Genomic DNA, 20361 nt, shown 5'->3' on the forward strand with positions numbered 1-20361 from the left:
GCAGGCGCCGAGCGCCACTTCCGGCCCAGCGGCGCCCACGTGACCGCGCGCGCGGGGAGCGATGGCGGCGAGGCTGGCGGGCTTCCTGCTGCTGCTGGGGCTCGCAGCGCCCGGTTAGTGTCCCTGCGTCCCGGGACCCCTGGCGTGCGCCGCCACCCGCCCGCCTCCTCACCGCCCCGTTCCCCGCAGGGCCCGCGCCCGCCGCTGCCGCCAAGATGAAGGTGGTGGAGGAGCCCAACGCGTTCGGGTGAGCGGCCCCGCGGGGCGCGGCGGGGCGCGGAGGGACAGCCCAGAGCCCGGCTCCCCCTGACCCTGCCGCTCCTCGCAGGCTCAACAACCCGTTCCTGCCCCAGACTAGTCGCCTCCAACCCAAGAGGGATCCTTCACCCGTGTCTGGTGAGTGCGGGACCCTGGCCGCGGACATGGGGGCGGCCAGGGAGGGAAGCGGGGAGCCGGCGCGGGTTCCCGGCTCGGGTGGACGGGGGCAGCCTGGGATGAGGGCCCTGAAAGGGCCCGGAGGCTCGTGCATTCGTTTGTCAGCCTTTCAGAGTTTTGAGTGCACCAACGTTAGTATTCCAGAACGTTCTAGTACGAGTTAAATAGTTACCCCCGGATTTAGTCCTCTTTAAATCCTTTTGTGAAGGTGATCTCAGTTAATAGTTGGCCACAGACGTCTTTTGTGCTTTTACGTGCGTAAGTGTACAAGGAAAAACGTGCATTAATGTGGTTTGGTGCTTTCTGCCGCTATTTTTTAAAACGTATTTTTTGCCTTTTTTTGAACACGGACTACACAGGTTTGCTCATTTGCTGCTGTTGCTCGCCGTGTGCCTTCATGGTGGTGAACACTGGCCTTCACTCTTCTCACTTGATACTTAGTCTTTCATGGGATGGCGCTGCGTCCTTCTCTCGTCAGATGTTACGTTTAAATTTGTTGGTCGTTAGAAGCAATGCTGTGGAGAACATCCTTCCGTATGGATTGTCTGTTTCTAGGCTGTGTGCGTGGTTTCCAAAGGCAGGATCCCTGAAGTGGAATGGCTGGGTCGTCAAATGAGAAACACGGGAAGCAAAAAACCCAGTAATGTTTTTTATTGAGCACTACTGTGTGTTAGGGTCTGTGGTGGGAATGCAGAAATGAGCAAAACGTAGAGGGCTTGTTCTCTCTTCGTGACAGTCTAATGGGGGGAGTGTGCATGTGTGCGCCAATAAAGAAGTGGGTGAAACGTAGAATGCTTGATGAGAAATACTCTTGTCGGTCTGGAAAGCAGAGACAAAAGTGTGTGTGAAGAGGTGAGCGTTGTTTTGGGAACTGCCATTTTATTTTTTTTAAGATTTTATTTATTTATTTGACAAAGAGACACAGCGAGAGAGGGAACACAAGCAGGGGGAGAGGGAGAGGGAGAAGCAGGCTTCCTGCCCGCCGAGCAGGGAGCCTGATGCACGACTTGATCCCAGGATCCTGGGATCATGACCGGAGCCGAAGGCAGACGCTTAACGACTGAGCCACCCAGGCGCCCTGTTTATTTTATTTTTAATTCTTGTTAAGTAAACTGTACACCCAGTGTGGGGCTTAAACTCGAGACCCCAAGATCAAGAGTCATATGCTCTAGGGACAGAGCCACTTAAATAGGGGATTCAGGAAAAAGCTGAGAAATGACATTTTGGCCAGAAGCTGAAGGAGGAAAGGACGTGAGGGAGGGATGGGGACCTGTGGGAAGAGGAGTCCCACAAAGGGCCGGGGGCAGGCGGAGGCCTCCAGCAAGGACGCCCAAGCCGGAGGGACTGGGCGTGGGTAGGATGCACTCAGGGAGCAGGTGTGAGATTTCACTCTGAACAATTCTATCCGTTTTTTATTACGAAAAGTATTGAAAAGAAAAACGGAGAAATGGGACAGTGGACACCTGTGTGCTCTGCACCTCTGGGAACGGTTCACATTTGCCTGGTCCTCCTCTCTTTCATCATTTTGAAAAATGTGAATTTCCATTTTGCTGAACCATTTGAAACTAGATTACAGACATTATGACACTTTATCTGTAAATAGTTCCAGGATGGATCCCCTACCCCCCCAAAACTAGTAGTAAGTGTGTAAACAGTCCACATCCCCCAGTCGTCTCAGTGCCCTCTACAGCTGTCCCAAGCCCCCCTGCCCCAGAATTAGTCAAGGGTCACACGTGTATTTGGTTAATCAGGTGTCTGTAATCTTAAATCTGCAACAGGTCCCTCTACACGGTACCCCCTTTAAAAAAGGCTTTCATGACCTTGATTTTGGAGGAGTCCGGGCCAGTTGTCTTACAGAATGACCTGGATTGCTCTGGTTTAGGTCATTTGCCTGGTTCTCCTTTCTTTGGTGTGTGCTCCGTGAGTGGGGAGATAGGCTGGGAAGCTTGATTACTGTCAGGTGGTCAGGGTCAGTGGTCTGGACATGGATCCTTCCTAGCAAGGCAGTGGACCATGTGTGGCCTCATGTGGGAGGACAGTGCTTTGTGGCCAGGGTCCCTCCACTGTCCACACGGGCTTCTGCTCTTGGCGTGCGGGCTGCGAGCTGTCCCTGGGCTCTTGAGTGACCGCTGCGCCCAGGAGTCTCGCGTTCTTCCCCGAGGGAGGAGGAGAGTGCGTGCCTACTTTCTGCCTCTCTCATGCCGCTGCATCTCCTAGCAGATGGCCTCTGACAAAGAATACCCTTCCTCTCCCCTCCTCTTTTCTTTTTGAAGACCAGCATCGGCTCATTTGAAACTGTATTTTTATTGAGCTATGGTTGACACATTCAGTTTGATGAAATGTGGCAGTTGATCACATCCATGTCCTTGTTGCCCAAAACAAGGTGGAGAACAATTTCATCAACCAGAAAACGCTGTGTTCCTTTCCACATCCTCCTTAGCGCTTTCGGGTGTCTGTCACTGTAGATGAGTCTCCTCCGTGCTTGGCCTCCAGCTACATGGAGTCCCAGAGCATGCGTTCCCGTGTCTGGTTTCTTTCCAGCCTCGTGTTTCTGGGACTCATCCGTGTTGTTGTGTATCACTGTTGTGTATCACTGTTCTTTCTTATTGGTGAGTCCATGTAAGAACTGAAATTGAGTATGGCCCATAATTGCTTCTGTCATGCCTACGTCAGTGTCCTAGTTGAGGTGATGAACCAGAGCTGGGTAAGCATTGGGAGAGGCTGCGTGTTGGTACGTGGACCGTGGAGTAGGAGTTTTGCAACTTCTTGTAAGTCTCATTATTTCAAAAAGCATACACACACATATATGTGTTTATGTTGGGAGATCCATGTGACTTTAAGTTTCCAACTGAAATGTAGTATTAACAGGGCTGGGGTTTTTTCCCTACGTTTTTCTAACATTGAAAAGCTGGGTTCCTTAATCACAAATATATTTACTGGCTAACTCCCATAATCACAGAAAATAGCTTTGGGATTATAATAACAATACTACTAGTAACATGAAATGAGTGGGTGAGGCTTGAGTTTTTATGCAGTTCATTTTAGGATGTGTCCAACCAGGGACAGATGTCAGAGCTCTGTGGTGCAAGGCCGAGCACATCCGTGTCTAATCTCTCTGACAAGCACTTTGGGTCAGATGTTTCTACCTGTGCTCAGTGGTAGTGCCTGCTATACATCTTTTTCACTTTCGATTTTCACTAACTTTAAAACCCTTTTTTAAGTTTTTGTTTTGTTTTTTAAGAGTCATTTATTTTAGAGAAAGCACTCAAGAGCGGGGTGGGCGGGGAGAGCCGCAGAGGGAGAGAATCCCAGGCAAACTCCTCACTGAGCCCAGAGCCCCACCTGGAGCTCGATCCCATGACCCTGAGATCATGACCTGAACTGAAATCAAGAATCGGATGCTCAACCGACAGAGCCCCCCAGGTGCCCCGGTTTTTCCTTGAGTTTAAACAGTTTTGTGATAGGGCCGATTTGGAGCACATGGGAAAGTGGGAGGGAAGGACGTTGAGGCCCCAAATCCCGGCACTCAGCCTCAGCCCTCACCGGCAGCCCTGTTCTTACCACTTAGCTCATTTGTAAATCTTTTGGTCGTCCTAAGGGCATAGCCATGTTATCTTCTTCACGCTTTAAAAAAACGAACACCACCACTAATTCCTTCAATAAAAATCCTGTCAGTGCCTTAGGTTTCTAACGGTCTCTCATCGTTAAGAGCTGGTTTGTCCAAGTTGGTGTTTCTGCTCCGTGTGCTGTGGCCTCATGGACTTTGTCTCTGGATCTATAGCTCCCCTCCCTGTTCGCTCATAATTTCTTTATTGAAGAAACTGGGTCAGTTGTTTACCACATTCTGAATTTTGTTCATTGCGTTCCTGTGGTGCTTAACATTTCTTTTTCGTGTTCGCTGGAATAAAGAGCGTTGTGTTTTTTTTTTTCCCTTTCCAATCTAGTGCCTTTCATTTGTTTTTCGTGTGTCTTGCACGGGCCAGGCCTCCTGTGCTGCTGAAGAGCCGCTCTCCCTTCCTTGCTCCTTGCTCAGCATCCCTCTGTCGGCTCAGGCGTCCCCCCTTGGTCGGGGAGAGGAGGTTTCCTCTTCTGCCTGCTTGCTGAGTTTTCACTGTGTGAATGGATGGGAATTGTGTCAAATGCTTTTCTGTACCTATTGAGATGGTCAGAATTCGCTTTTTCCGGCTGTTTATACAGTGGTTAGTGGGAATTTGTGAATGTTGAGCCAATCCTGTATCCTTGGAATGAACCCCACTCGGTCAAGATGAGTCCACACGTTTTATATATTGCTGGATTTAAATTGCTAATTATTTCTGACCTGCTTTTTATTTCTAGAATTTCAGTTTTTTTCTATTTTCTACATAACTGCTGAGACTTTATTCCTGTTTTGTTTTACTCCCTTAAACATGTTGTAATAACTGCTTTAAAATTCTCTTCTGCTGCCAGCATCTGCGCCGTGTCGGGCTTGAGCCGCAGTGGTGTTTTCCTTTTCTCTCCAGTGTGGCTCGCACTGCCTGCGTGCTCACACATCTCATATTTTTGGAGTAAGTTCTTGACGCGGGCTCGGCTGTGCTCCTTTGAAGAGCATGATCTGTTCAGACAGATCTGAGCCCACACTCGGGCCCTGCTGGGTCTCTGGCTTTGCAGGCCTCCCCCCAGGTGTGTGTGTGTAGGGCTGGGCCAGGGAGCCCCGCAGGGCTCGTAGGCAGTTTCAGGCTGCCCTGTGGTGCATTTCTTTTTGTTTTTTTTTTTAAGATTAAAAATATATATGTAAAGATTTATTTTAGTGAGAGCGAGCAAGCAGGGGACAGGGGGCAGAGCAGAGGCACAGAGAGAGAGAGAGAGAGAGAGAGACTTAGACTCTATGCTCATCACGGAGCCCGACACGGGGCTCGATCTCACGACCCTGAGATCATGACCCGAACTGAAACCAAGAGTTGGACACTTAACCGACTGAGCCACCCAGGTGCTCCTAAGATTAAAAATATTTAAACTCTTCTTCATAAATATTTTTAACATCTTTTTTTTCCAACTAAAAAACAGAATGGATAGCATAAACATGGTTTAATAGATTATATTCATGGCTTGGAAAAAATTACCTGACTGCTCCCTGCTCAGCGAGGAGTGTTTCTCCATCTCCCTCTGCCCCCCCACATGCGCATTTTCTCTCAAATAAAAATTTTTTAAAAAATTACCCAACAAAAATGTAAAGGCTTTCAAAACAGGTATAAAGGGTGAATGTTAAATGATTCTAAGATTCTTAAATGGGCCCCATTTGCTCAAAATGTACCAAAGGTCAAACTATTTTTCTACAAAGTGTGCCCAAGAAATATCGGGCGTACATGAGTTAGGCAGAAATAGCCTCTCCAGCCACCTCACTGGGCTATTCCTTCAGAAAGCAAACCTAATCTTTGCAGGTCTCCTGATAAGGTTTTTAACGTAGTTGTTTCCAAAGATGTGAAAAGAAGGTGCTACAATACTGCCGTCAAAGCCAGCGGTGCTTTGGGCACTGCACGTGCAGTGGGGAGCTGGTGCTGGGGGCACGGGTCCATTCTGGTGACTTCAGAAACTCTTGAGACACTGAGTTTTCAGGACTATCCCTTTTTAGAAAATGCTTATTCCCAAACCAACTAACGTGATTGAACAAATGTACAATCTCTAAAAATGCTGAGTGGGCAAACAAAAAAACTCTCTACCAGGCGGAAGAAAAGGGTGTGAGCAGTTTTCTTCAGTATGGCCCTCAGCCAGGGGAAGGCCCGCTCCCGTCCGCACTGCTCTGCTTCAGTCTGAAGCTTTAAAGCACGTATTCTCAACAGAGCGAGGCTTTTCTGACAGATGGCTTTCATCTGGATGAGATTTGTTATAGACTGAAGGGTTCTGACCCATGAAGACGTGTGCATTTATAAAAGTAGTCCCACTGGACGCTTGATGTGTTTGGATTATGCAGCTCAAATAGTTTCCTACAAAATATTTTAGAGCTATTTTCAAGTAATTAAGACACAGCTTTCCAGTTTTACCACTCCTCCCCACCCAAATGTGTGTCCTTTACTGTGACTCAAGCTGGCTTCCAAAACAGGTGTCCAAAGGTTGCCTTAGGAAAGGTAAGCGAAGGGCTCGGTATTTACCAGGTGACTTTACCTCTAATCCAGAGCAGGGCGGTGAGACACACAGAGAAAGCAGTCTCAGAAAAAGCCCATTCTATTAATTAAGCTTTGCTTTTTAAAAGCCACTAGTATTTTTTCCAAAACAAAACCTTTAATGTGAAAATCTTGAGTTTTATGAAAATAATGTAGTGCAAGGATTTTCTTTAAGCTAATGATTAAAATCAGATGTCCGGGAGAGACCCAATGGTTCTATTGAAGATTATTAGCTATTTTGTAAAGTCTGGCATTTAAAATTTAAAGTGAAAACACAAAGATCACAACAGTTACACTGCACAGTTTTCAATCTCTTACTGAATTTTTTAAAAACCACTATTTTGAGCACGTGAAGCACACAACAAATACAGTTAAAAAAAGTTCTGTGAAAAAATTTCCCATCATTATGACAAAAGTAATCTCTTTCAGCAATTAAGTCATAATTCTAAAAGGGAATGTAAGTTAATCGTGGATTTAGAAGAGCTGAAAGCAACACAGGTGAGCAAAAGAGTGTGCTTGGACATTCAGACCCCGGGCACCGGTGAGCTCAGGACTGATCCCAGTGGGCGGCAGGTCTCACGGGATTCCGTGGGACTCGGAACCCAGAGTTCATGTGCAGATTTCCCACGTTTTCCAGAACGTGAGCTTTGATCTTGGTCTTGTGTCTTTAGAATGGAAGACTGAGAATGATCAGTAGTTTGCCCAGGGCTCTGATGTCCTAGCGAAGCAGGGAGAGAGAACCACCCCGGTGTGGGGCAGGGAGAGCCCCCATGGGGGTGGAGGGGGCTGTCTGTCTTTTCCAGCAGGAAACCATGAGAAAATATTGGAGACATTAAATGTCTTCTAAGCAAGAGCCTACACCCAACAGTAAGCCAGCTGCCTTCTCCCAGATACAACCAAACGGCTCATCTAACTTGTAGTTTCTGAAAGTAAAAATATTAATTTTATTTACTTTTTTTAATAACTGCTACCCACCCAGCATGAGGCTCGAACTCAGGTCCCCGAGATCAAGAGTTGCAAGCTCCTCCCACTGAGGCGGCCAGGAGCGCCCCAGCTTCTAAACCAGTGCTGTTTTCTTTTTCAAAAGCCACGTGTGTGCTCGACTGGTTTTCAGACACCACCTGCAGTTGTGGAGTTTGAAAATGAGGGTTTTCTTTTCCATAGTTGTCTAATTGCAAACATTTCCATGACTTCACTTGTCTGTTTTGTGCTCAGTAATGACAGCAAAAAAAAAAACAAAACAGTGAACCGAGGAAGTGTACCCACCCCCATGAGGGCACTGTGGGGTCGCGCCCGTGTTCAGGGGCCTGGCAGCATGGCACCTGCTGAATTCTGTCAAGTACATGTTTTTTCTTCGAGTTTAAAGAATTGAAGGGCTGATCTGAAAACACTGACTGTAAATGCCTTTCAGCAGTTACTCTTCGTCCGTTCTGAGCTTTGGGGCCGCTGTCCTTCCTGGGGGTGGCCCTGAGAAGGAAAACCCTGGGGGCTCATCCTCGGGGCCCACTGCCTTCCTGTGTTGCCCCGACTTCCCAGCTGCTGGGTCATCCCCCATCGTCCCTGTCGCTCTGGTCCGTGACACGGGTGGGCTCTGGAGCGCCCTGCAGGAGGGTTGGCCTGGTGTCACCCGCGGTGGCCTCTGATACGGTTCACATTGTCCTTTGCTTCTCTCTACACAGATGAGGATGTCAGAACTCTCATGGGCTGTTACCATTAACTCATGGAAGTTCGTGCTCTTAAATCCGTAAGAGGGATTTTTCCTGCAAGGTCATGTTCCTCTATACAGTTTGGTTCACTTGCTTTGATTTTAGCTGTAGGGACTCACAGTCATCCTTTTAACTTTGAACATGTGAACGCGTTCATACAGTGCACACGTAAAGCTGTAGAGACAGGTGCGCTCAGACCACCCTTCCTGCCTCATCCCATTCTGTTGTGCTCCCTGTGAGGGGCCCGTTGATTGGTCCTTTTTTAAAATTGAGAGAAAGTAGATCTAGAACATTCTTGTAGTTCCAAGTGTACAATACGTGGTTCAGTATTTGTACATATTCCAAAATGATCACCACGGTATGTTCCTCCACGTCCTGACCGAAGTTTGCTATTTTCCCACGTGCATGTGTGCGCGCGTGTGAGAACAGCCATCCTAACGGGAGGGCAGTGGCTCGTTGTGGGTTTGAAGGTTTCCCTGATGACCACACCCTCCATGTCTGTGCACTGTGTTTGTAGAGCTGCTTCAGACTCTAGTCAATCCTTGTCCATTTTGGAATGAAGTGGTTTGGGGATGTTTTGTTGTTACAGGAGTTGTGTGTGTCCTGGAGATTCCCCTACTGGAAGTGTGAATTTGCAAGTGTTTTCTTGCGTTCTGTGGGTTGTCTCTTTCTCTTGATAGTGCCCTCTGATGCACAGAAGTTCTGTTTCCAAGTCCAATTCATTGGTTTTGTTTCTTAGAGTGCCTTTGGGGTCATAGCCAAGAAGTCATTGCCAAAGCCAATGTCCTAAGGATTTTTCCCCGTTTTTCTACTGAGCTTTTTTAGGCTTAGCCTCAAACCCATTTTGAGTTATTTTTGTATATGGTGTAAAGTAAGGTTCCGGTTTCTTCCTCTACGTCTGGTTATTGTTTCCCGGCACCATTTATTGAGAAAATGGCCCTTTCCCCACTGAATGGTCTTGACATCAGATCATAAGAACGGATGTTCAGGACCGGCTCTGGGCTCTGGGCTCTGGGCTCCATCACCCCACCTGTGTGCACGCCAGCACCACACTGTTTCAGTCTGTGGCTTTGAAGCACGTTTTGAAATCAGGGATTGAGTTTTTCAACTGTTCCCTTTTTTTTTTCTCTTAAGATTTTATTTATTTATTTGACAGAGAAAGACACCGAGAGAGGGAACACAAGCAGGGGGGAGTGGGAGAGGAGAAGCAAGTGTCCCGTGGAGCAGGGAGCCCGACGCGGGGGGCTTGATCCCAGGACCCTGGGACCATGACCTGAGCCAAAGGCAGACGCTTAACGACTGAGCCACTCAGGCGCCACTCAGCTAACTTTGTTCTTTTAAAGATAGTTTTGGCTATTTGGGGTTGAGATTCCATTTTAATTTTAGGATGGGTTTTCCTATTTCTGCAAACAAATTTTCCTGGGATTTTGATACAGACTGAATTAGGTCATTTAGGGTACTATTCACATTTTAAGATTAAGTTTTCCTGTCCGTGAACACAGGGCTTCTATTTATTTCATTTATTTATATCTTTAATTTTAGTCAGCTGCATTCTGTAGTTTGTACAAGTATTTTGCCTTTTTGGTTAATTCCGACTATTTTTCTTTTCAGTACTCTTTATATGGAGTTGCTGAATTTCCTTTGTGGATTGTTAGTGTACCGTGTCATGTCCTGCAACATTGGGAACAGACTTTTGTGGACTCTCTCCACACGCGATCCTGGCAACAGAGTTGTATTTCTTCCTTTCCAATTTGGATGCCTTTTCTCTCTTTTGTGCCTAATTGCTGTGGCTATAACTTGCAGTGTGCTGCTGGAACAGGGAGCGCAGTGCAGAGCGCGTCGTCGTCTTGTTCTGGATCTGAGGAGGAGCGCGTTGGGTCTCGCGCCGCCCTGCATTGCCTACAGGATGCACGCTGTGGGGTCTGCCTCGGTGGCCTCCGTTGTGCTGCCGCTTTTCTGCTTTTCGTTTGTGGAGTGTTTGTCATGAAAGGGGGTTGAATTCTGTCAGGCGCTGCTTTCTGCAACAGCCAAGTGGCCGTGGGGTTTCCCCCCCTTCCTTCTGTTATGGATTATATTGTCAGATGTTGAACCGTCCTCGTATTCTGGGAATGAACCCCACTTGGTGTAGGATCCCTTTAATGTGCCGTTAAAGTGCATTTGCTGGTGTTTTCGTTGAGGATTTTCTGCATTCGTGTTCATGATGGATCTTCGTGACTTTGGTGCCAGGGTGACACTGGCCTCGGAGGCTCTGGGAACATGTGAGGACGACTGATCAGTTGGGTTTCTAGGAATGTGTCCATTTCACAAAGGTGGTCAATTTGTTGGAGTAGGTTTCTCATCGTATTCTCCTGTCTTGTTCCTGCAGAGTTGGCAGAGTCCCCCCTTTCATACCTGATTTTAGGAATTTCAGTGTGGGGTTCTCTGTCCAATCTAGCTAAAGGCTCATCGATTTGTTGATCTTTGTAAAGAACCAGTATTGGGTTTACTGATTTTCCTTTTGCCTCTGCTCCAACCTTTTATGACTTTTTCCTTGAGCTAGCTTTGGGTTCAGTGTGCTCTTTGTCTAGTTCTGGAAGGTGTAAAGACTCAGGGTCTGGTTTGTCGCCCGTATCCGAGCCCCCTCGGCGTTGCTGGCACCGTGCCACGTGAGCCCTGGAACCCTGTGGTCACTGTTTCTGTCCCAGAGTGTTTTCTAATTTCCCTTGTGATTTCCTGTTTGACCCAGTGGTTAAGATGCTAATTCCCATATATTTGTGCATCCCCCACACATGCCCCTGCTGTGATCAGGAAGGAAAGCACATAGGTATAACCTAAGGTTAGTAAGAACTCGGATGGAGTGTACTTGGTCTCCTAACGACATCCTGCTTAGGGTCTGGTCTGTTTGCGGTGGGGTCCAGGCTCGGGGGTGCTTCTCTCCGGGCTGGTGCATACCCTCGGAATGTACTTCAGAGGACATACCCTGTGGAACCAAAGTGGCTCGGCTTTGTGGCTTCTCTGTCTTTCCTCTGCTGCATTACTCCGTTGACATTTTCTTCCAGGTGACACACTTGATTTCACTCTCATTTCCGCTTGTGTATATCCCATGTCTATTTTCTCTGTGGAAACCATGGGGGTTAGTAACATTGGAAGTGACTAAATTCTAATTTGAATTTTTTCAACTGTCAGATCCCATACAAACACTCCTGTCAGCTCTGCCCCTCCCCCAGCCCGGTCACCAATCCCACGGGCAACCCCCTTGGACTGGGTGCCACCAGCAAAGGCTTGTGATGCCGTGTCATGCATCCGTCTTCCAGAGTCTGTAGATTGACCCTCCCGGCCGTGCAGGCTGGCCGTGGATTCATGTTCACTGGAGAAGCAGACAAACTTGCTCCGTCTGGATGGGCACCCTGAAGCCATCAGGAACCCCTCAGCCGGCACCCTGCGGCGACTTAACTCTGCCTCCGTGGGGAGGGTTGTTCTGGATGCGGAACCGTTGAGCTGCCCTCTGACCCGCACGCCATCTGTGCGGAGCCCCGCTGAGAAGCTCGGGGACGTTGCCTACGTGTGACGGTCTTCGGATTTCTCACGATCTTCTCGGGTGTCTCGGTGAGGGTCGGAGCCTCGCCTGCTTGCAGTTCAGTGAGCGTCCTGGATTTGTAAATTCACATCTTCTGTCCAGTTGGGAAGTTTCTGCTGGGGCTCCTGCTGTCCTCCGGGGGCTCCCATGTGGTGCCCACAGCTCCGCGGCAGTTGACTGGTTCTTCCATCTGCTCAGATGCTGTTGACCCTTCCTGCAACTTCTTTACTTGGCTTGTATTTTTCAGCTGCAGCATTTCTCTTCTGGTTTCTTCTTGTAATATGTTTTTGTCCATATTCCTTTAGTTCTTGGAGCATATTTAAGACTGTTTGGAAATCTTTCCTAAGTCCGGCCTCTGGGCTGCTCCTGGGACGGTTTTGTCCTTTCCCTTGGTCATGGCCATGTTTCCCCTGCTGCCTTGTGAGAATTTGTAGAAAACAGGGCTCTGTGCTGGGCTCCTCGTCAGCCATTTGTGCGTGTGGCCGCTCTCGGAGGCCTGCCTTTCCCAGGCTCCCCCCACTGCTCTGTCGTCAGTGTCCCCCCATAAGCTCCTGCCCCAAACTCCTGCAAGGCTCTATGCCCCCTGCAGCTTTCGTGAGCCATGCCCACCTTTCCTGCTTGAGATCCAAGGTAGGCAAAGCGGAGACCAGTCCTCAGTCAGCCCCAGCCTGTTGGGAAGTTGCAGACAAGCTGGCCTGCACCACCACACCAGGGGGCAGTGGCAAGTACAGACAGCCCAGGACTGGTCCCACGAGCTTGAAGGTGGCTTGGTGATTGCTTGGCTGTGGTCACCCTCTGGTGCTTCAGAACTCCCGTAAAGTTGGTTCAGCTGGTTTCTGGTTCTTCTGTTTTCCTTACGTCAGTCAGGCCCCTGTGCTCGTCTCAAGTTTAAACCGACCTGCCTTTCTCTGGAAGGTCTAGGCTTGGGGGCTGTTTGCGCACCTGCACTCCACACTCGACTTGGTCTCTTGTGCTGTTTTCCAGGGCCCGCGCACCTCTTCAGGCTTTCTGGCAAGTGCTTCAGCCTGGTGGAGTCCACGTGAGTGAGGGGAGGTGGGGGCGGGGGCGGGGGCCGGGACCCCCCCTGACGCACCTGTGCCCCCAGGTACAAGTACGAGTTCTGCCCATTCCACAACGTGACACAGCATGAGCAGACCTTCCGCTGGAACGCCTATAGTGGGATCCTGGGGTGAGCCAGGGGCGTGCGGGCAGGTGGTCCCAGGCCCCTGGGCTGGTGCCCCCCCCATCCCGCCTCACGTGCTGTTCTCCCTCAGCATCTGGAACGAGTGGGAAATCTCCAACAACACCTTCAGGGGCATGTGGATGAGGGACGGCGACTCCTGCCGCTCCCGGAGCAGGCAGAGCAAGGTGGGACCATGGGGGAAGGGCCCAAGGATGCGGGGACCCAGCTTCCCCCCACCTGCCCACCAAGGCTTTCCCCACAGGTGGAGCTTACCTGTGGGAAAAGCAGCCGCCTGGCGCACGTGTCTGAGCCGAGCACCTGTGTTTATGCGCTGACGTTCGAGACGCCTCTCGTCTGCCACCCACACTCCTTGTTAGGTAGGACCCTGGGGCCGGCCCGGGGTGCAGGTGGGGGCGCAGGGGAGTTCGGCTAAGGGGGCGTCTGTTGAATTGTAGTGTACCCGGCCCTGCCCCCCGCCCTGCAGCAGCGGTGGGACCAGCTAGAGCAGGACCTGGCTGATGAGCTCATCACCGCCCAGGTGAGGTACGGGGCCGGTACCCCTTCGCCCAGGCGTGGCGCAGCCGCGAGCTGGCTCTTCCCTCTTCCTCCATCGCCAGGGCTATGACAAGTGGCTCAGGGTGCTTTTTGAGGATGCCGGCTACCTAAAGACCCCAGAACAAAGTGAATCGGTGCTGGAAGGAGGCGCCAAGGACCTGGCCTTCCAGACCTTAGAGAGCTGCCGTGAGGTAGGGATAGGGAAGGGTGCCTGGCCCCGAGCTGGCCCCCACTGCTGGGCCGCACGCCCTGCCCTCGGAACTCTTGTGTTGTAGGCACATAAAGAGCTGGCGAAGGAGCTCAGGAGACTGAAGAGCGTGCTGGCCCAGCACGGCATCCCCTACACCAGGCCTGCGGGTGAGTCGTGCCCCGTGCAGGGCCCCAGCGCACCTGGGGACCTGCTGCCTGCGGGCCAGGCTCTATGCTGACCCCTGCTGCTCACTGTTCTGGCAGAGACTTCCAGCTCTGAGCACGTGGGCCCCAAGACACCCCCAGACGGGACAGCGGAGCCGCTCCGAGGCGACCCAGGACTGCATGGGAACACCTTGTGACCTGAGACTGGCAGGAAGGGGAGGCAGGTGGGGGCCACTTCCTCTGCCTCAGGGCCCCGTGGGCTCTCAGGCTCAGCTCAAAGAGGCGACAGAATAAAGATGCAAAGTTTTAATTCCTGTACTGATAAAAATAATTCCATGAATTCTGTAAACCATTGCATAAATGCTGTAGTGTAAAAAAATTTAAACAAGTGTTAACTTGAAACAATTCACTACGAGTAAATGATTATGCATTATAGATTATGCATTATAAATACTACCTTCTGGGTTAAAGTTCCATTCCAGTAACATTCTCATCTAAATACTCAGAACAAACCTAGATGGAGGCTTCCATAAATTACTCCCCATGAAGCATCCACACTGAGCCGAGGTCTCCTGCGACCCCAGTCACACAAACAGCAGAGGCTGGACTGCGACCACGAGAGCCAAGAGGCAGGACGGCGCGGCCCCGGGGTGCCCGCAGGGAAGGCTTCCTCGGAGGGCCCAACAAGCAGTCCCCTGGGGGTCCTAAAAGTTCCACTCACGAGATTCTTGGGGGGGGGGCGCCTCAGTGCACGTACTGGGGGAGGGGTCCCCACGACGCCGCAGCTCCAGTCTCTCACTGCGTGGCAAGAACCGACCAGAGTAGCTTATACATAGACCTCAAGCTTAACTGTCCTTAGTTGTGTATAATTTGAAAACGTCTAGGCTACGTATTGGTAATAAACATTGTCCTGTTTCCCAAAGACGACCATAGGCCTGAAATGGGAAACAAGTGCATAAATATTAAAAAAAATAATTTTAAACGGTGGTAACAGTAGCACAAAATATACATTTCTAAGAGCTAATAAATCATCACTATGATTAAAAACAAAGATGCACTAAAACCAAGTCAATAGTCACCTTTAGTAATGCACTAGCTGCAGAACGTCATGGATCCACCTTCAAACAGAGCTATCGGTGTATCTTACGTTAAAAAAGGTTTTCAACCTCTTACTAAATATTTGGTTACTGATAAAAATTTTTACCGAGCCACTTTGCAGTTTACAAAATGCTATTAAACGTCTTTGGCAAAGCCACGGGTGGGCCGAGACTTCAGGCCAGAGGGCCAGCCCCTGCTCCCGCCCCCAGCTCCGGCTGCCGCACGGAGAACAAAGTCTGGGTCAACTACAGACATCCTTTGCTTCTCCCCAGATTTCTAGGGAAAAACGACCCAATGCAGACCAGAGAAGATTCAAGTCCTCACCAAAACCACACCTGTTCTCAGGAGCGTTTCTGCCATGGCTGGGCGGCTGGGCTCTCTCTGCAAGCCCGGGGTCACTGGAGTGGCTGTGGTAATCGCCAGGCTACCCTGCAGCCTGGGAGCCTCACCCCTGCAAGCTGGCGTCCATCCGGCTGCAGGAAGCGGCCGTGGGCAAGCCTCTGGTCTCAAGCCACCCGAGTGGGAGCCAGGACACCCTCCTAGCAGGCTCACGAGGCTACAGAGGCTCAGGCACGGCTTTGTGAAGTTAATATGAGAGCCTCCACCATCGGGGCCCTGGGCCGCGCTTCCCCTCAGAGGAACACACAAACCCGAGGGAAGGGCGTCCTCCGCCCCTTGTGCGAGGCTCAGGCACTTAGAAAAGCGGCCGCGGGTCACGGAGCATGATTGGGCTCAGCGCCACTGCATGGTCCTGGAATATAAAACTCCAATTAATGTGCGTGTGCACGCAATTAGGAGTCCCTTTCACAAAATTAAAAACCTCTAAGTGTGTCTTTCGGTATCACTGCTATAAATACGATTTGCACTTAATTTGAAAACTATAAAAAATCCTAGGCATTTCTCACTACTAGATAAAACGCTCATTTCATAAGTACTAATTTCAGGATAGGAAATCTAAGATCTTTACCATACCATGAATTAACAATAAACTGATAGGAAATGGTATAAGTTCACAGTTCACATATAAAGCTTCATATTATCGCATATTAAAAAAACACAAACCTAGGAAGCAGCTTATAGCAACTCAGAATGTCTAACGCCCCGGTTTACAAAGTGCTTGGCGGGGTCACAGTGCGTCATTCCCAAGCCCATGGGGCCGGCCGGGTGGGCTCTGGGGGTGCGCCCGTGAGGTCGGAGAGGAGCAGGCCGGAGCCCGGGGTGGGAGCGCCAGAGCGGTCACCACGGGAGGGGCTGACCCTCACAGTAGGGGCAGGGGGGCGCGCCCGCGGCGCACGGCTCACAGAGCACGCGGTGCTGGCAGGGCTGGAGGACGGCGTCGCGGGCCCGCTCCCGGCACACGGCACACTGCTTCGCCCGCAGCTGGAAGATCACCTGCAGGGCGAGACATGGGTGGTGGTGGGGTCGGGTGGCATCCAGCAGAACCGAGGCCCCAGGAAAGCCATGGATGGGGCCGTCCGTGGGTCATCGGGGAATGTGGCCCCGGCTGCAGAGTGAGGGCCAAGGGACGCCCCCGGAACGAAGGTGGGGGCGGGAGAGCCCTCACAAGACGCCAGGAGCTGAGCTGCCACACCGGCGTGGGAAGGGGCAGCCAGGCAGGCGGCCACCTCGAAGGCCTAGGCCCAGACAGAGGCCCCCAACCGACGTGCTGTGGCCAGCAGGCTTGAGGGTCTGGGCTTATGGGGACCCTGACTCGGGACCCGGGCCTCCGGCCACAAGAGCAGCCAAAGCCTGGCGGACTGTGCCTCAACGGCCACTGGAGGGATAGAGAATGTGAGGGCCGTGGAACCTTCCAAATGCTCCAAGGTCTCACCACAGGCCCTGGTGTGAAAGAGATTAACAGCCGAGGGCAGTAAAGGTGAAGGATGGAAGCAGACAGACATCTACCCAGGAACCCCAGAGGGCGACCTCTGTGACCTCACAGAGGTGCTGCTCCAGCTCCGACCCCGTGGGGCAGGAGGGGCACACACCTTGTCCTCGGAGAGCAGAGGTGGCGGGGGGGGGGGGGGATGGATGGGGTCTGGTGACGAAGACCGGGGTGCCGTCCAGGGCCGGAACCAGGACTCACCCCATCCACGGCTTCCAAGTCCAGGCGCAGCTGACTCTGCAGGGAGTGCAGCTTGGGGAGAGGAACGGCACCCAGGTCGGCACAGCGCTGCAGCCCCCGGCCCTCCAGCTCTTCCCGGAGCCGCCGGAACTGGGCCTCCACCTCCTCCTTCTTCTGCAGCGCCAGGTCCCGCGCACTGTCTGCGGCCAGAGCCCGCTCCTTCGCCTCCTTTGCCTCCCGCCGCCATGCGTCACAGGCCTGAAACCCGGGGCAGGGGCGGGCTGCAGCAGCGACACGCGGTGCCCCCCCTCATGGGCGCGCCTGCCCCACCCCTGCCCCCGCCCCACTCACCTGCTGCACCTGCTGCCAGGACTCCTCCCACTGCCTGATCTTCCTCTTGGCCTCGTCCAGCTGCCGCCTGACGCGGGCCAGCTCTGCGCCGTTCGGACTCGCACTTGAGGACGGGGCGGGGCCGGTGTTCAGGATGGGGGACGGGCTGGGAGAGAAGCTGCCGGAAACAAAGTCCCAGATGCTCCCGGGGACGCCGTTCAAGCCTGAGCACAGAGGGGACAGGAAAGGTCACTGGCCATGGTGCTGAGACCCCCACCTCTGGGCCCCGCTGACAGTGACCCCTGCCCCTGCCCCCCTTCCCAGCTGCTCAGGCATCTAAGCAGAAGAGGACATGAAGTCGGGGCTGTCCCTGCACCGTCCCTGGCCCCCGAGCCCCACCCCCCGCCTCAGTCGGCAGGCCCCACAGCTGCGGGGATCGCCTAAGGTAGAGGTGTGCGCGCGCGAGAGTAAAGTGATACTTAAAATACTCTTAAAATACGATGAGTTACCTTGGATGAGTTACACAAGGTAACGTCTCCCAATAAAAAATACAACAAGGACTGGCGCCGTTACTGTTGTGCCGGTCAGTGTGCTTGGCGCCAGGTCTCTAGTGACATCACAGGTCCCAGGGCCTGAGGCCCACCACCACGCACAGGTGACAGCTGGGGCCATCCCGTGTTCACGCCCCAAGGCACCCTCAGTGGACTGGACAGGGGACCCCTCAGGCGGTGGCCGCCCCTGAGATTGGGCAGTGCAACCACGTGGGGGTGCAACGCACACCCCCCCCCCCCCACGGACATCACGCAGGGCAGGCATGTCCCCACCAGCATCTGCTCACCTAAGGAGCTGTAGGAAGCAGCCGAGGAGCCCAGTGCTCCGGGCTCTGATCTGAGGGCTGGCGGCTGCTGGGGGGGCGTCATGGCTGAGGAGACGAGTGGCCCTGACAGGGACTGGGAGAGGGAGCTCAGCGGGGAGGTGGACAGCGATGAAGACGAGTGCAGGGATGGGGAGCGGGGCAGGCAGCCCGGGATGCTGACGGGTGCCGAGCCCCCCAGCGACCTCGGACCTGCAGAGAGCAGGGAAGCCAAGTTAGCGGGTGGGGTGGGGGCAGCGTGACCACGGTGCAGGGACGCAGCAGCCACGCCCGGGTCTCTCTGCAGAGACCATGTTGCTGAGACGGAGGTACCCCGAGGGGCCGGGGGCTGGGGACCTGCCCACCTGAGAACCGCCGCAGGGCTCTGAGGAGAAAGTCCGGCCCTGGCAAGAGCCCGTGGTGTGCCCTCCTACCTGCCGGGCCCAGGTCGCCGCTGTCATGCTCTTCCAGCTCTCTGTCTAGGGTTGTGAGGCCGACGTCACAGAGATGAAGCTCCAGAGCAGAACCTGGTGAGCCAGACGTCGCGTCAGCATGGGGCCACACCGCAGCCTGGCCCCATGGGGAGACCCGCTTTCTCCCCCAGACCACAGCGCTAGCACAGTCTCTGGGGCCCTGGTACGCTCTAGGCCCAGCTGCTAAAGGATCAGAGGCATCGAACAACGTGGGGCCCCCCACCTCCCAAAGCTTTCCCTTTCCTACAAGTAGGGGCCTCCCTCCCTTCACCCCCACCCCTGACAGTGGACCCTGGGGACCCAGCTCAGGCCCACCAGCCCCCAGAGCTTCTCAATTCAGCAGCTGCACAGCAGTCAACTCGGAAAAAGTGGCCAGAGGACCCGGCCCTCCGTGTGACTCCCAGGACACCGGCTGGGCCTGAGCTGCTGCTGTCTCCCCGGCCCAGGGTCTGCAGAAGAGCCCCCAGCACTGAAGGCGCAGCACAAGGAGGTCAGCTGGACTCTGCCCTGCCCCCACCATGCACCCTCCCAGAAGCAGGTGGGCCTTTCCCGTGTGGCTGAGCCTTGCTCACCCCCTGCTGCCCGATCAGATGCATCAGGTACCGTCTCTGGAGGCCACAGAGCATCCCCCGTCCCCAGGCCCCCAGGACAGACCGCCTTTCCAAAGCCCAGGGAATGCACCGAGGAGGCCCTAGTTGAGCCTGCTTGTTCTGGGTCCGTGAGCCCAGCTTCCAGAGCCTTCTGCCTCTGCCCTGCCCCCAGCAGCCTAGTGTCAAAGTCCCCTGAACTGTGTCTGACAAATGACAGCAAGTCAGAACCACTGGTCATTTCTGACCACGTCCTGCCCTCGGCTGGACCCAGACTCCTGGCCATGTCAGACACGCCGCTGTGCCAGGGACATGCCAGGAAGCAGCAGGAGGACCGTGACCTCTGCAAACGACTGCGTTAGAATCCAGGAGCGAAGGCTGAACCTGCCGGAGGCTGCAGAGAAGCTACTACCCCTTCAAATGAAAAGCATTTACCGGGCGCCTAGGTCGCTCAGTTGGTTAAGCGACTGCCTTCGGCTCAGGTCATGATCCTGGAGTCCCGGGATGGAGTCTCGCATTGGTCTCCCTGCTCAGCAGGGAGTCTGCTTCTCCCTCTGACCCTCCCCCCTGTCATGTGCTCTCTCTCAAATAAATAAAACCTTAAAAAAAAAAAAAAAAAAAGAAAAGCATTCACCGTAATTACTGGGAAGGGGGTCAGGGGGAGACAGACTTCCAAACCGCCGGCTGCGGGACGCATGCAGAGCAGACTTGAGGTCCGGCCCATGTGGGGACCGCAGCGTCCTGGAGGCGGCCCAGTGCTGCCTAAGTCCCCAGAGCGCAGGCGCACATCCACCGTCCTCGGGCCACAGGCTCTGGCCTCCCTGGCGGGTGGAGGGGAGACGTGCTCGCCGGGGCTGGGACCCCAGGGGGCTGCACCGCCTGGCGAGACCTGTGCACTCCGTCAGTGCCGCTGCGCCCGCTCGCAGATGCGGCCAGGAGCACAGAGCCGCGGTACTATGCAGGCACGGCCCCCCACACCCACCCCAGCCCTGCTTTGGATCCCAGCCCCCAGAAGAATTTTACCAAGGT

General features: G+C 53.1%; 2 protein-coding genes across 6 annotated transcripts in view; one reads left to right on the forward strand and one right to left on the reverse strand.

The window, feature by feature from the left end:
* The first annotated feature begins 16 nt into the window (after positions 1-16).
* Positions 17-14236, forward strand: GNPTG (N-acetylglucosamine-1-phosphate transferase subunit gamma). Its single transcript, XM_028111694.2, has 11 exons — positions 17-113; positions 190-247; positions 329-396; positions 12819-12873; positions 12940-13023; positions 13109-13202; positions 13280-13394; positions 13473-13555; positions 13635-13763; positions 13848-13929; positions 14026-14236. Exons 1-11 carry the CDS (start codon positions 62-64, stop codon positions 14121-14123), a joined length of 918 nt encoding a protein of 305 aa, XP_027967495.1. The 5' UTR covers positions 17-61; the 3' UTR covers positions 14124-14236.
* The window catches only part of UNKL (unk like zinc finger), a 41985-nt gene continuing 28486 nt past the window's right edge, over positions 6863-20361 (reverse strand). For 3 of the 5 annotated variants that reach the window (XM_028111687.2, XM_028111686.2, XM_088017265.1), the window contains 5 exons: positions 18707-18799; positions 18258-18485; positions 17441-17643; positions 17111-17347; positions 6863-16416 (listed from right to left, as the gene is read on the reverse strand). In XM_028111687.2, the coding sequence (XP_027967488.1) occupies positions 16261-16416; positions 17111-17347; positions 17441-17643; positions 18258-18485; positions 18707-18799 (917 nt within the window). In that variant the 3' untranslated portion in view covers positions 6863-16260. The remainder of the gene's footprint in view (positions 16417-17110; positions 17348-17440; positions 17644-18257; positions 18486-18706; positions 18800-20361) is intronic. The other 2 variants (XR_003610593.2, XM_028111688.2) reach the window with 2 other exon arrangements.

This window comes from Eumetopias jubatus, unplaced genomic scaffold, assembly GCF_037043125.1.
Source record: "Eumetopias jubatus isolate StellerSeaLion01/CBP00866 unplaced genomic scaffold, mEumJub1_p1.0 scaffold_12, whole genome shotgun sequence".
NCBI classification, from domain to species: domain Eukaryota; kingdom Metazoa; phylum Chordata; class Mammalia; order Carnivora; family Otariidae; genus Eumetopias; species Eumetopias jubatus.